The sequence below is a fragment of the Strigops habroptila genome, chromosome 6, assembly GCF_004027225.2.
Source record: "Strigops habroptila isolate Jane chromosome 6, bStrHab1.2.pri, whole genome shotgun sequence".
Taxonomy (NCBI): domain Eukaryota; kingdom Metazoa; phylum Chordata; class Aves; order Psittaciformes; family Psittacidae; genus Strigops; species Strigops habroptila.
In genome coordinates this window covers 37,471,902-37,488,789 of record NC_044282.2, presented here as the reverse complement: position 1 = coordinate 37,488,789, position 16,888 = coordinate 37,471,902, and the positions used below count along the sequence as shown (strand labels likewise).

Here is a 16,888-nt window from a genome sequence, read left to right as displayed (position 1 = left end):
ATTTTCTCTGTGTTGTGTTTGTTATTTTAAACATACTAAGGTTATTTAAGAGGAAATTTATATAACTATGTGATCATGCTATACATAACTACATATCACTTGATGAAAAGATGCATCTTTGTTGATGGAAATAACCTTAAGAAACAAATATGAATAATGGCTCTCTTGAATGAGGATTGCTATTAGAACAGTACCTGTAAGCCTGGATTTCCTTGTCTTCCCTTTTCTCCTTTCAGTCCCTTCATGAAAGAAGCACATGTTCTTAAAATACACATTTATCTGGGAGACATAATTAAACTATCAAAAACAATACAAAGAGGTAACATCTCTAAAATCTCATTCTAAACCAGACAAAATCAATCTGAAAAGTTACTCTTCAAGAGTTCAGACCAGAAACTGCAGCAGGATAAAATTTCTACTCTGAACACAGAGGAGTCAAGTTAGGATCTGGGCTGTAACATGATATTTTTTCTTTTAGGTATTTCCATGACTTTTAGATAACAAGATAACTTGTTAGAATATAGCGGGTAGGCAGCTGCTACTGTTCAAGCAAATCTTCTGTGGAGCTTAATCTTAAAAAAAAAAAAGCTCCTGAATGAACACCTCAGACTTGTAATACAAGTATTGCCAGATGATTTCATTAGAAACAAAGTTGAGTACCTGGATACCATTTTCACCTTGGTTTCCTTTGTCCCCCTGTAAAATATTAGAAGTCTCCATTGTAACTTGATCCACCTCAAAGACATGTAGTCTGTGTTTTAACATAGTAAATACAAGAGAAGCATCTAATAGCTTTTATCTATATGAGTGAAAACAAATCACTTTATCCCCGTGTACACAGAGAAAAGTACAGAAAGTTATACTAAGAAGGGAATCTGTCATAGAACTATCAAAAAGAAAAGTGGATACTCATATACTAAGTTAAAATTAAAAAAATACAACACAATAAGGTGAGAAATCCAGCAGGATTTTATCCACTCAGTGTATGGGAGTGGGAAGGACGTAGGCAGGGAGTAGGAGCAGTATTTCTGATGGGTTAAATTTCATCTGAAATATAACACTAAGTATGCTTGCCTTCACCCACAGAGAACTGAGTATAAATAATTTCTGTAACACTTATTATAAACCCACTGAATGCAGAAGTTACATGACATGCCAAAGAAAAAATATTTTTTTAATCAGAAAAAAAAATATTTATATTTAATCCAAACTGTGAAAGGACTAAATTCCCCTTCCACCAATTCTTTTGACTTTAATTTAAATGGTTACAGTAAATTAACATATGGAGTGATTGGCAATCAGATGGTGCAAATGGTATTTATGGGAGACTGCTCCTGTCCTAACTCTGACCTCTTAAACCAGTGTGACTCTGCTTAAATAGACATGAATCAAAATGTTGGGCCGAGAACATTGCAATTCACGAAACAAAAGACAGATCTGCGGGGGGTGTGCAAAACTGCATTTAATAATAAAAAAGAGAATTCAGATGGAGATTTTTGGATCTGTTTTGCTAGTTTTCTTCTAAGAGCCAAATGTGTGTGCGTGGTTGTTTTTGTAAAAGAGAATGTTTAGTTAAATGCTAAACAGTAGTAAAGATGAGATTTTTGGCCATGGCAAGTATTTTCCTGATCAAAAATCCCAGAACAGAAGAGGACATTTATACCAGCTGTATTTGGTTGTACGGTACTTGAATGTAAAATATTTGGGTTTGTTTCAATTTTTAAAAGAAACTGTAGCTGAAAGACCTCACTTTTACTGTCAGATGCTGAAACTGCACTTTTTTCCCTGAATAATTCAGAAGTTTGTCATACTTATGACTTGTAACTCCAGTTAACCAGCAATATATATTCTGACTTGCATCTTCACACAAAATGAAGCATGACTTTTGCAAAAGCTTCTTCAGTTTAAAATTTAGAATCATAGAATCTTTTAGGCTGGAAACATTCTTTAAGATCATCTGAGCCCAATCATAAACCTAGCACTGTAAAGTCCACCACTAAACCATCTCCCCAAGCACCACATCTACATGTCTTTTAAATACCTTCAGGGATGGTGACTCCACCACTTTCCTGGGCAGCCTGTTCCAATGCCTGATTACCCTTCTGGTAAAGAAATTTTTCCTAATATCCAATCCAAACCTCCCCTGATGCAACTTAAGGCCATTTCCTCTCTTTCTATCACTTGTTACTTGGGAGGAGAGACTGACACCCACTTCACTACAACCTCCTTTCAGGTAGTCAGAGAGTGGTAAGGTCTCCCCTGAGCCTCCTTTTCTCCAGACAACCCCAGTTCCCTCAGCCACTCCTCATAAGACTTGTGCTCTAGGACCTTCACCAGCTTCACTGATCTTCTTTGGACACGCTCCAGCACCTCAATGTCTTTCTTCTACTGAGGGGACCAAAACTGAATACAGGATTTAAGATGCAGCCTCACCAGTGCTGAGTACAGGGGGAGGATCGCTTCCCTAGTCCTGCTGGCTACACTATTTCTGATACAGGTCAGGATGCTACTGGCCTTCTTGGCCACCTGGGAACACTTAAGAGAGGTTCCCTAAATTTTAACAAAATCTCCCTTCTTAAAATCAGTATTACTGTCCTGGTACATATACCTTACATGACCCTTAGATATTGAAACTGAATATATGGTGATAATGAAACTAATTAAACTACTGTTACAACACTGACTCAATTCAAGTCACTCTTCCATTGGTCTTCAGTATATTTTGAAAAACTTAAGACAGGAAATCTTTGTCCTCATGTGCTCTGGAAATCTGTTTTGAAACTGGTCAGAAGACTAAATTTTCTACATCTTGTCTTGGAAAATGGTACTCAGGTTTCAGCACAACCATATCTATAGTAGTGTTTGATAGATGTAAGGCTGCACCAAAGGATGGTGAGATCCTTCAAGGAATGATCTGTATGACAACTCAGTATGCAAGAGGAATAAACATAGGTTCATTTGAAAGGATGAAAGAATTTTCAACCTGTACAGTAGAAGTAGGATCCATCTAACCTAACTTTTGCCATCTAAAATTTCAACAGTTAATTTAGCTTACTTTCTAGGTTTCAGCTACAGTCAAAGAAAGATGTAGAGATGTTAATTAATAACTCCCCAAGTAGCTCAGACTCTCTCAGCTAAATCTAGAGAAAATCTAGACAGCTTAGTTAGATTAGATGACTTTTAATGGCTAAGCCTAACTGAGCCGAATCTGTCCCAGCTGCCTAGGTTTAATTGCTCCAGTTCTTACAGAAGCCTCCACAAAAGACTGTACAATAGTCTTTAGAGATGTAGCACTTGCTATAAGATATAAAAGTAATTAAATATAGAACCATGGATCATACTATCATGTACTATAATTCATAATGGAAATTTCATTAATACCCATGTCATAGCATTTTATGTTAACAGATTCTCCATTTAGGCCACTCTCTCCTCTCTATGAAAAATAATTGTTTTCCCACAGAATGGGCCTTCCAAAATATACCAACTATTCTCTAATAATAACGAGGTGTTTAGAAAAAGGATTTCCTTTAATAATGATCCCTTGTGAGAAAGCACTTCCAATAAAAGATGCAATTAACGTAAAACTGGAAAGAAACCTTACCTTTATACCCTGAGTACCAGGAATACCCGGATAGCCTGGTTCACCTGGTGCCCCTGGTATTCCTAGTTCTCCCTGAATAATACAATAACTCTGTGTCAGTGATGTGCTCTGTAAAAACATACATTGCATGTATTCTCAAGGTCACATAATATACTTTGGCTATGATATTTTGAAATTTTATAACTGAGGCTGATTGAAATGTCTGAAGAATTTATGAAGGGATGTTGAATACAGAGAAGCCACAAAAAGGACTCCTAATTCTTAACTTCAGTTTTCCAGTATCTAACTTTTTAAATTGCCTTTTAACACCGTTGATATTGATTTTTCAAAATTATGCAAATAAAACTATCTGAAGTAATGGTAATGTCTGCAGGTTTAAACTTCACAAACAGCTGACTTACATTGCCTAAAATGTAGTATAAAATTAGTCAGAGTCAAATGGATTCTGATGCAATTTTATTTTAAATACTGTTTTATTTTGAAATAAAATGCCTTGTAACTAATCATGGAAAAATCATGGACAATCATGAAGAAGTAAATTAATCCCTTCTTTAACTAGAGTACTTAAAAATTCATATTTACCTTAGCTCCTGATGATCCTGCTTTCCCCTGCATTCCAGGTTCTCCTTTATCACCCTGTATAACAATATAAGAGTGTTGCTGATACATCTGTGTGTTTTGTCACATGTGGTATAAACAGCAACAAAACCAGACACTGCTGGGAAATCTGCTCTTAAAACCAGGCACAGGTAGTGACTGAAAGGCTAAAGTTCTGCTTCCTTAGAGTAAACCTGAAGTTTCAGCTTTCTCGCAGGAAATATGAGATACAGATGACAAAAAGTGATCTGCCAGCCTCTGCTCACCTATCCCTTCTCTACCTGCCCAATTTCCCTTGCCCAGTCATACCATGTTTATGTGTACTGACTTCATATTTCCATCATCTTATTTAATAAAACTCTGAGAATCCTCAGACCCATCTGAGCCAAAATACCTACTTATGTTTTGGTTTTTATTATAGCCTGTGGAATTAGGAATATACTCAGTGCAAGGATTTTCATTAAAATCTAAGAATTATTGATTATTTCATAATGCTTTTCCATAAGAATGAGCTTATTAAGAATGATTCAGAAAGAATCAGCCTGTATTCTGAATGAGAGATACAAAGCAAAAGCATTCTTCACAAATGAAAATAAAGCTAATTAATTTCTAGTCATTTCACAGATATTCAATCTTCTTGACCATAGCAAACATTGACCACTTTGAGAAATGTTAACTTCAGTATACAATTTTAAATAAATACATATGCACTTTTGGATATAAAATAATGCATGTGTGGAAATGGAGCTAAATGTAAATACAAAGTTCAGGAAATGGATTCTAGATTCCTAAATTTTCTCTAGGACATAAAATGTGGTGCTTACTGACCAAAACTCATCTTGGAGCAAATTAAAAGGTTACACTAACAGATCTGGATTCATAGTATCTATTTCAGTTTCTGAGAGCATGGGTCAAATTAATTCTTGCTGTAGCTGCAGTGCAATCAAAAAAGTTACATCTGAAATAAATTTGGCTCCGCTGGTGGAAAAAGCAGCACATAACACTTTTTAACACAATTAAAACACAAATAAACGTAACATAGGCAGAAAGTTCTGATGTATACTGAGAATTATCTGGCTCCCAACACTGCAGAACATTTTCCAGGACTGCAAAACTAAAACAATGTCTCATGACCACTTCTGCAATTGTTCCAAACCTCATGGGATGACAGGCACCATTTATTGAACTATATTAAGCTGTCTTGAGACTGAACTATCATACAAAGTAATATAGGGAAAATCATACAGCAAGTCACCAATATTTTATATACAAAAAAATTAGCTGCAAAATCCTGGTGTTTTGTCATCTCTAAAGCAGTCATTCATCAAAGTCACAAGCAAATTAATACAAACATTTACCTTAGGCCCAGGAGCTCCAGGTAGACCAAATGAGCCTTCTGGTCCCATCAAACCCTATTTATTTGTGAAAAAGACAAAGACATTTCTGTACTAATCTAGACGAATAATGGCTTCAGTACAGTGTATTAGTATGATTAGTATTAGTATTATATTTCTATAGTGAAATAAGTAGACTGGAAATATAATGTCTTTCATCATATTACAAAGCAGGCTGTAGCTCTGATACAGCACAGTGGATTATTTAGACCTTCTATGGCCTAAGGAAGGGCTACTGTGCATGGAAAAAAACATGCAGGAAAAAAGTACAGCGCTGCCATGAAATACTCCTGAGAGAAAGAATTCTGCAACTCAAAACCCTGTCTGTGTGATCTAATCTTTAACATATCTTTAATATGTCCTTAGCTATAATTGAAAGTGACACAAGAGTTTCTTAGTTTCCATTTAGGGTTCCCAAAACCAGCAAAAGTATATGTGGCATTTCATAATTCTCTTCCTTTTTTCCAACTGTGTGTCCCTCAAAGGTTGCCATGCTTTCTCTGCTTTAGCAAACTTCATAGAGATTTACTGGAGCAATTAATTTGGGGGCCACACCTTTGCAACTTCTTCAGAGTCTTCAGGATTGAATTGTTCATTCGAGAACCCAATAGTTTGACACTTCAACATATGCAAAAAGCTAGAGCATTGCCACAACAGTCCCTTGGACTCCTCTCATGGAAGCATGGTGATAAAGGCATTTTTAGTTGTCTTTGTTCCACACATAAAATAAGAGGTACGCTCCAAAACATTATCACCCGTAAAAATGCGTTTAAGACACTGCATAAAATAAAAGTGTAATAATACAGAAAGTGAAACAATTAAATAAGCCCTGGAAATCTAACTTGTCAGAGAGTTTTGGCAATCATTCTAACTGATAGTATTTTCAAAAACTACTGTTCTTATTGTTATTTAATCTTTGCTTTCATATAGGTAAAACCAATCACCTTCTATATAGTACTAAATGTTAGGAACTATTCAGTTCCATGAACTTTCTGAGGTCTGCTTCCACTCATAACCTAAGAGACAGCATATTCCCATGAATTATTTGCATATGGCCTCTGTTCAGCACCAGATTTGTTACAGCAAGCATAAGAAAATATTTATTTGGTTTGGAACCTAACCTTGACTTATTAAGACTGCCTGAATGCACTTGCACATCAGGCCTGCTTCTTCATTTTTTCTCTTTTTGTTTACACAGCAAAATAAGGTTTTATTAATTTTCATTTCTCTGTAAGGCTTAATTCAACTTGGCTGTTTTAAATCAATTGTCAGGTTATCTATTGACCTCCTCACTTTTGAAATACAGCTGTCGTCTTCACTGTGTGATCTTTTCTGCATTCCTTGAATGCTACCTTCCTTTTCCAAAAACCATTGTGAAATTATAATTTTCTTCTCTTCAGGTCCTGTTCTGCACTCCTAACTAACACATGAATCAATACAGAAAAACAAGCACAAGTTTGAGGATGGATAGTGGGAAGGGATGAGAAATGTGACTAGGGGATTTCTGGCTCCTTTCTCATTGCCACCTCACTATAGCTTTGTGTTTCAAGCCACGAAACACGCTGAGCGCCTACCCTCTAACAACTCCACACTAGATCACTTCCAGTTTATGCACACACCAGCCCTTGGATTACAAAAGTGATAAATATTCATCACAAATGTCCATCATTCATTTATCTTATATGAAGTAGAAATACTCTGTGGACAGAATAGCTTTTGTTTTTTTTTTTTTAATCAGACCTGTCTATATCCACATTAACCTGCAGACATATACTGGAGATGGCAAATCAGAAAATATATTTAGTATAACTAAGGATCAGGCATACATCTGCAGAAAAGGGAGAAATAAACCCCAGTTGTCCTGGATTCCTTTCTTGCACTTTCATTACTAGGCCATATTTAACGTATTTCATTTTAAAGACTACAGGAAGACAACTACATGAAATCAATACATTGCAAGAAGAAAAGTCTGAGATGCAATACAGGAAAAGCTTGAGAACATAATCTGAACATTATGGCATGTAAAATTAAAAGAGAAGAGCATGTCCTGAATAAAACTAAATAACAATTCAAGGACATAAAATGTAGCATTACACCCCCATTTTCCAGAGCTGACACTATTTATGTGGCAGATAAATTAATAAATTATCGATGTTGGCAATGTAATAGGGATAGTTATTACTGAAGAAGAACTTGTTACTGAAGAATTTTCCCAAGGTATTAATAGACCATCCACAAGCTTTCCATCTGTTTTTTCTGGAACAAACATATGCAGTCTGACTAATACAAGGAAAATCCTACTATCTTTTCTAGTTGAAACTCCCTAATGTCATAAAATATGTTCAAATATTCCATGCATCAATTTCCTATTTATTTTATCAGGTGACAAAAGATACATTAAACGAGTTGACAGGAAACATGAATAAATTATTTTCAAGTGTATCAAGAACCAGATGTTATTTATCTAAATAGAATTTGAAGAAAACATGTTAGGGGAGTTACTTGAATAAATACATACACTTTGGAATCCCATAAGGCCTTATTACAGCTGATGCCTCTGGCATTTTGTTTAACTTCTTTACTCAGAAAGAAACGGAGAAAAATTTTCCAGCAATAGGCAATAAGAATGGCTAGAGGCACAGGTGAGAGACCAAATGTGCATGTGTTACCTAGGAGCACGGAAATTTGAACTTCCAGTTCAGGGGATATTTTGTCCAAATTTGGTTTAAACAACTGTAATTACTGGTTGTCAAGGAAATTTATTCTTTCCAGAGAAGATCCTTAGGTGGCTGAAAAGGTTCTTTGAGTCCATGAAAGGAAAATTAACCACTGTACTCAACTTTATACAAAAGGGCTTCTGACAGCCGTAATGTAGTGATCATGCCTGATGTAGTCAGGAAAGCAATGGCTGCTGGGTGGATGCAGGGTAACCCAGAGTGAGAGTAGCCCAGAATTTGTAAAACCCAAACTGGTTTCAACCTTTCTCTCCAACCAGGGCTGCACTGGTTTTAATTTTATTAAGGAACTGTGGGCACTGGAAAAGAAGTGAGCTCTTCAATACATTTATAGACATTCATATGCCCATATATGATCTTCGTATAACCTAGCATTATTCAGAGAGCAAGTTTAGGGGTCTCTCCTTTGTCTGTGGTTATCTCCAGAGATAGAGAAGAAAGCACAAACCACATCTTAATTCTTCTGATTTTTTTAAATGAAAAACAATAAAACAAAGTTAAAAATTAAGAAAAGAAACGGGAAAAAATTATGAGATGTGAACACAACTTTGAAAAGTCTATTTACAGTTTAACAACTTCCTCAGCTTCTTCAAGTGATAATCCACATATCCATTCAGATTCCACATGACTAAGCAGTACTCACCACAATCAGAGCATGCTAAAATAAAGATTTAAGAGCCCTTTGTGGAATCAATCTCAGCATCATTCTGACAAATGCACAACTGAAACCAAAAGACCACTTTCTTACTGTGACTTCAACTCCAGAAGTGTAGAACTCTAAAGGAAACCAGACTGTATTTCCACTTGAAAGAAAACAAGAAAAATTTTTTGAAAACCCCATTCCTTAAGAGTACATCAAGAACAAGTTTCCCACTACTGATTCAATATTCTAAAGTGAATGAAAATGACAGCATGTTCAAGACACATATGTGGCTCAGGTATCTGACAAAACAATTGCAATATCTTCCTAGAAAAGAAGAAAAAAAGTCATGTTGACAATGAGGATGCTTAATAATGGAACCATGTAAACATTGTTGAACTTCTCTATTGAAAAAGATAATTATTTTTAAGGCAGCATATGTTCAAACAATGATGAAGTTCCTACTAATTAATGCAAGATCTCTAACTAGTTTTATGCAGCTGTCCCTTTTGCCTTTAAAATTTCCATTTTGCAAAGTCTCTATGTACTTGCACCAACTTCCAGAACAATTATTTTACTGCTATGCTTTCTAAAGGACACAGAAATCACCCTACTCGGACAGCAACAAAGATGCAGTAAGCTGGAATGGCTAAAAAGAATGATTATTTTTCATTTCCTACATTCTAAAATAAAACTCTCTCTTTAAGCAGTTTGGAAATTCAGTAAGCTCTGATATTCTCACAGTCTTTGTCAAAAGAGCACTATCACAAAAGCATCCTGAAATTCATCTTCAGAAATCCATTGCATGCTGTGACAACATTTAAATCAGTCTTATCTTTCAAAATAAATTTACTTGAGTACTTTCAAAGTTAATTTAGTTAGCTAATTAAGAGACTAAATTCAGCCTAATGTGTTTGCTGGACTTGTTTATCAAATGTGGAGTCAGGAAATCATCAATTTTAAAAGAAAAGTAGGTATTTAAGATCTGGGGGAGAATTCAAGAGATTAGATTTAGTCTGATCATATTTGCCAATCTGAAAATGATGGGTTGCTACTGTACTTGCCATTGCTTGTTTGCTTATGAAAAATAGAGAATGACAGCATCCAAATCATTTGTTCATAACACCATTTTGTAAACTTACAGTATCTCCTGGTGACCCTTTTGATCCTGGTTGACCTGGTGGCCCAATTTCACCCTAAATGTTTTTACATAAGGAGGAGAATTCTGTGATTAATGTATGTATAGTTAACAAATTTCTTCAATAATTATGCAGATTTATTTAGTCAGGATTATTTCTCAAAGTATTATAAACTTACTTTTAAATTATTCATTCCTTACTTTTGAATTATTCATTCCTTCTGCAACAGTTGAAATAAAACCTAATGAGAGATTTTCAAACATGCCACAAAGAATGTGGAGCATGTCTCCATTCATTTGCAGCTTGATTTGATGTCCTGAATCTCCACTAGGAAAACCCTCCTCTGAGCACACACTGAACCCTTACTTTGATAATGATATATGTATGCACAGGTTTTAACTGTGTTTTGAACTATTAATAATACCTTTTGTCCTTTTGCTCCTTGATTTCCAGGGATTCCAGGAATTCCCTGAGGGGAGAAAAGAAAACCTTTTCAATATATAGAATAGTTATCCAGAAAATAATATATAACACCCCTGCCCCTTCATGTCTTCATAAATGTAACACTGTCATATAATTGAGGTTCAAAATATGAGCATGAAATAGAAAATTCAGAAAACACATAAGAGAAAAGAGCTTCGGCTGGAAACATGCAAACTATTTCATCTGGGGATATCCTGAAACACTAATAGTTCAGTCACTTTCCAGAGCTGTCACGCCAGGAGTCCATATCTGCCGCTGGGCAAGCTCACATGCTCCTGGTTGCCCCAAGAAGACTGTAATGCTTTAATGAAAACCCTGACTGGCGCAGGGAAAGAAAACACTTTTCCTTATCCACAAGATTTCCCACATAAGACAGAGCAAAAGTCCTGGTCAACAGAACCACAAGTAAGACAAATCCGATTTTCCTATCTAACATACATGATTTTAACAGAACAACAAGAGATGTATGCTAGCTTCCACCCCCATAAATACTTGATCATAAATATTCTGCCGTTTCCTCACACCACTGCTCATTTAGCTCTACAGTATATCTCCCAGGTTTCTCACAGTGATCATTCAATTGAATATAACTCAGATTTAAAACAAAACTCCATATGTAGTCTACATTCAATTAATCTATTTTTTTCTCTCAAGTAACACTATTCAAATTTATTGGACAGACACTGCTCTTATTTGTACCATAAGAATTTGGCTTACAGACTTTACATTTTAATCTATTATTGAAATGAATACTCCGGTGGTGAAAAAGACACCACCAAAACACATGCGCTCTGTGGGGAAAAAGAAAAAATAATACGATTGTAACAACCAGGAATAATCTGATAGTTTCCATATGGATTACATCTGCATAGTGCTGACTTGGAAAAGATAGTTCCACTGTTTTGCAGTTTACACCCAGCTTCTATTAATAATGACCCCATCAAGCAGAAACAGTTCATTGGTTAATGGCACATGAGTTAACAATGACATCCTGAGCATTTACAGGTCATCAAAATTCCAATGTACCTATCATTAAGAGATCAAAGAATATAATAAAAATATTTGGAAAACAATGCCTCATTCTGAGACTTCTACTCACATTGTATAACATAACTTCTTGCTAAACATTTGTCCAAAAACATCTTAGACCTTTCGCACAAATAAAGAGATGGGAAATAGGGCATATTTATCACCACATTTAGGAACTTCCAGACCTGTCCGTGAGTTCTCAGTATAATTATTTAACAGTGAATTTCTGTAGCTGTGAAACATAAAACTAAACTGTAAATATCTGTACCTGTAACACAAAACACAATTTCATATATGTTTAGAAAAACTCGCACTAGGCAGCAACCTTATACTGAAATGATCTACCAAAGCTTTCAATGGTTACATTTCTATGCTATTGGCAGGCTCAGAGAAGATGGGACCACATACTTACCCAACACAACAAATGATTTACCACTATATAAGCATACCTAAAAGAAGAAACACAATGTTCTGCCAAGCTGTGTTGAACTTCCTTGGCTAAAAGAAATTGCTGAGAAAAGACATTTAACTTCATCTTTTTATCAGTAGCAAAGAATGATAATGCTCAAACAACAACAACTGTAAACCCATATCGTATTTCCTGTGGGTTGGGTTTTTTTTTCCTTTGTGCCCTTCTGACTGGAAGTACATGGAACTTATGCTCTTATTTCGGTGGGAGCTGGTCCAGACCCTTAAAATTCTCTTACGGCTCAGTGACATTCACTCAGCTAAGAATGAATCTATCACTTACGTTAATGTGAGTGATTCCCAGAGTACATGGGGTGGAAATTTTCAGTTATTCTCCACATGTCAATTGGCACAAAAGGAGGAGAATGAAGTGGCTAATTTGGTCATAAAGAATGAGCTTTTCCCATGAGAGTTATTTTTCTGTATAGCCTCTATGGTTCAGTAATTACAAAGACTAGTGTCTGTAGGATTAGCTCCAGCATGCCTAAAAAATTAAATTTGGTTTCATTCTCCTTATCTATTCCCAATCTATTACTTCCTTCTACATGGATAATCTCTGGTTACGACAATTAGAATTATTTGTACTTTCCCAGAAGACAAGGTTAAAAAGTAGTTTCGATATCCTGAGTTTCTTTCCTAGCTTGTAGGTCAAAAGCCAAACCAAGCTTTGGAAATGTGTCTTGTTCCTAAACAGAGACTTCACGTGTAGTACAAATCCTTAGAATCTAAGTATTTTTTTGTCTATCATAAGTAACAAGGCACTTTTATTACAAAGTTATGTTTAACAGGGTGACATAACACTACCTATACTGTCACAGAAACCTTACTCTATCAAAAAATGTATTCTTACTTTAAAGCATGAGACAAAGCAACTAGTTTTACTCCATTTGTAAGATAAAAATGCAATTTTTGTGAAGAGTATATTGCAACTAAAATTATCACAAACGCCTGTGTTTAATCAAAACTTAATATGAAACAGATTCATCATGCAAGTTTTCTGCCACTAAGGGAAGCACAATGTTTGGAACTACTACAGATGGGAAAACTGCCACCCACTGGGAGTAACAGAATCAATGCTGTGGAATAATTCATGATTCACTGGCCTATGGAAAAAAAATTGCCTTTGGGGATGTCCTTTGCAAAGCTATCAAGCAACATTTTGTCGATATGAAATAAGAAAAAGGGCTTGTAATTCTAAATCTTCTTTCCTTTGTCTTTCCAAAAAACTTCTTTTAAATTGTTTGTATTTATCATATATGCATATTGGTTATAATATCAATAAAACACTGAATTACATTTCTAGCCAGAACAGCTAAAAGTCAAAGCATCTACTGCACTGTAGTGATTTCTGTCCTTATATGAGTTGTGCCATCTTATAATCCTGAATCAGTTGATTTGTTCCCTTTCTTCTTTTACATCAAATTTCATGCAAGGTTTATTGAGTGTTTCTTTGTATTTAAAAATGAAGTTTATTGCAAGCCTTAATATTGCCTTAGTTCTTTCTGCATCTTTCTCAATTATCTTCACTTAATTCAAATACCTTCCTCCTTTCTCTCAATTTTTCCCTTAAATGGGAAGTCTTCCCTTACCCCATAGAAGCCTGTAACATTATTCATTACTTCAGCTTTAATCAGCAAGTACTATAACCAGATGAAATTTAGAGCCAGCAAGAGAGCCTAGTGAGCCTAATTCCTTGGTTTAAAAACGTGTCTATTCTAAAGATTCTCAATTGCAGTTTTACCACATGCAGCTGAGTTTGTGCCTAAAAACTAATGTGATCATGTATCAGTCTGGCAGTTAACCAAGATTATTCATGTATTGAGACACTGCCGTCTTTACACTTTATTCAGTCTCTTTTGCCTGTTTAATCTTCTATCTTCCATCCTGTGTGCACCTAGAAGCCCATCAGCTTCCTAAACTCTTGTTAAAGAGCTGGGGAAGCTTTGCAGGGGAGCCCCAGAACCTAAAAGTGACACTTGAATGCTATGTAGGTAACTGAAACCACCTCTGGTGTCACTGAAGGTGCTGTGGGATACCTGATCTAACTTTTACCCTCTGAAACAGATGCCGCAGTTGCCCTCATACATCTCAAATGGCTCTCGGTGGCAATGCCTAGGTGACCAAATACCACACACCTTGTGACTCATTCTCTGAAGCAAAAATTACCTCTTTCGCCCCTCACCTTTCCTTTTCTTTGCTTGTTTGTACATGCCTGGTGTGATAGGTGTCTATAGGCTCAGATAGCAAAAGCTTCTGACAAAGTCTTTACGTTGGCTAGGAATCATAAGGCACATAAATGTGAACAAGGATATCCAAAGGTAGAAGGAGATATGGGTATGCTTTACCTGCAAGAAATTGCAATTCTTAGCCATGGGTCTCACAGCTTCATTGCAGAATGAAGCTCATCTGGGTAGACAACTAAGTCCCCCGACACAGTCTTCCTCAGCTGCAGACCCCACAGCTGGGACTTCAGAACACCCAAAATCACGAATTTGTTTCTATTGTGATCATGAGCTTCAATAATGACACTTAAACATTTATATATTTATACAATCCTGTATAAATATTCTATTTTATCCCAGTGTCTGCAATTTAAATAAATCTTCCATTCTTTGATAATACCTGGCAGATACAATGGATTTAACTGCAAAAGGAACATGGTTTCACAATCCCTGGAAAATCTTTCTTGTAGCTTTCATTAATCATTAAATGTCTATTTTTGTTTTGGACAATATTAAACAGCTGGACTTTTTTCCATGCAGCCTCACAAAAAATCCATGAAGTAAATTGCCTTATATACAGATCAACTAGGTATCAGCATTTTTACTTAAGACATAAGCTACTTTTCTCAAAATACTTTTTCCACTTTTTCTAGCTAGTATTATGGATTATTTGTATCTCCCTCATACTTAACTTTATGCCTGTGAACAGCAGAAGAAACCATGCATAAAAACTTTTTCCAGAAACAAACCAAACATTATTTTACTCCTAAAAAGAATATTTATTAGCCTATTCTCTTATTTCTGCTCCTGTCTATAATATTCCCCTTCTCTGGAATGGTGCTTGGTAGGACTTCATTCTTCAGTACTGGCTGATAACCTATATGGAAAATAGGAGTTTCTAGTCTAAAGATAACATGTTCATTATCATAAAAATTCTCTCTCTGGAAGATGCAAAACTATAGAGTATCTCCAAAAGCTTCTTTGTTATGAACAAACTGGTTTGCAACCAATTCCCCAAAAACATGGAGAGAACATAAGTATAATTATCTTATTAATACTTTATTTTCTTGGAGTAGGCATACAAAACTGTACTCTTTCAACATACTGCTTTAAACTCCTCACTGAAAACAGTACATCTGGACTTACTTTGTAACATCTCAAACATTTGATAAATACTGTCTAGAACAAATAACTATGGATCAGTTTTTCAAACTATCAATTATTTCAACATTAAGACAAAAATACCATAAATAATATAGGTTTTCTCTATTAAAAATTATCATGATTTTAAAAGTTATAATAAAACAATACTTCCTGTTTAAACAAATGCAACAATAATAAAATGTAAGGTAAGCACAGACCCTTTATTTCAGAGGTCATTATCTGGGGGGGGAAAACCCTACAATCTTCTCTATGATTATTGTTGAATATTGTTAAATATTATTATTTATTTTATGCTTAAAATAATATCTGCTTTCCGTTTTTGGTTTTTTGGGGTTTTTTTGAGCATGGTCAGTGAGGTTACCTTGAGTACTATCTCATTTAAATTATATTATTTTTAAAAAATTGATCCACGGAGTAACATTTAGAAGCTTTTGTTAAAAGATGGTCACATTCTAGGCTGTTCCCATTTACATAACAAAACTTCAAACTGTTTCCATAATGATCATTCATAATTCAGGCAGTGACACAACCCTTACAAAAGACTTCTAAGCAAAGCACTGAGAAACTGTAAGCAGAGTTTCAGTCTTAAAAAGTCCATAGGTGCTAATTTTGACCCTACTCTTTCCTTCAACAGACTAAATATTAATCAGGGTCAGCTGAAGGATCAGGTTTAAAATAGACAAAAGTCAAGACTACTAATAAAAAGATGTTTTTTTCTAGAGTATATGATTTCTTTGAATTATGTTTCAATCAAATGGCTCCTTCCACTCCGAAAAATCTGCAATTTTGATTCTGGGACGACACTAAAGGACGTTACATGAATTACAGCAACAGAATAGGACACAGAAGATATCTACCCAGATGTTCCCATGATCTCTTTAAGTGCCTGAAAAATATGACTGTTCATGTATTACTGATCCTTACTTGAAAAAGCATACTTGATGATACATGACAGATTTACTGGAGGTATGTAAGAAATTACAAGTCAAGCAATAATTTGGATAAAAGTACAACAGTCAAGATACTTAAAAGATTACAGGAAATACTTGGTAACCCTAACAGAATGAAAGAAACAACCCCGATTTGGATAAAGCATAAAACGTCCTACTGGAGAAAGTCGCAAAATATATGTAAAAGAAATTCAATGAAGCTGCATATGCTACTACTGAGTAGCTGGAATTGATGACAAAGAACAATGGGCTAAACCCAAAGAAGCATTCCCATAAACATAACAAGCATCCACTGGACTAGCATAGCAGCTTTAAATTAAATTCAGAAAAGGAAAAAGCATTACCAAGATCTTTACAGTTATAAGACCAGAGTTTGGAAACATGTTTTTTGTCAAATCAGTTATTAAAAATAAAACTCACATATGTTAAATGTGGAACACAGTGACCCCTGTTGCATTGCCAA

General features: G+C 35.3%; 1 protein-coding gene across 1 annotated transcript in view; it reads right to left on the bottom strand.

Annotated features, from left to right (window-relative positions):
- Positions 1 to 16,888, bottom strand: part of COL21A1 (collagen type XXI alpha 1 chain) — a 107,191-nt gene that overhangs the window by 19,107 nt on the left and 71,196 nt on the right. Inside the window, exons 19-25 of the mRNA XM_030490800.1 lie at positions 10,534 to 10,578; positions 10,113 to 10,166; positions 5,560 to 5,613; positions 4,187 to 4,240; positions 3,605 to 3,676; positions 661 to 696; positions 195 to 239 (exon numbers count right to left, since the gene is read on the bottom strand). Of these exons, the coding sequence (XP_030346660.1) occupies positions 195 to 239; positions 661 to 696; positions 3,605 to 3,676; positions 4,187 to 4,240; positions 5,560 to 5,613; positions 10,113 to 10,166; positions 10,534 to 10,578 (360 nt within the window). The remainder of the gene's footprint in view (positions 1 to 194; positions 240 to 660; positions 697 to 3,604; positions 3,677 to 4,186; positions 4,241 to 5,559; positions 5,614 to 10,112; positions 10,167 to 10,533; positions 10,579 to 16,888) is intronic.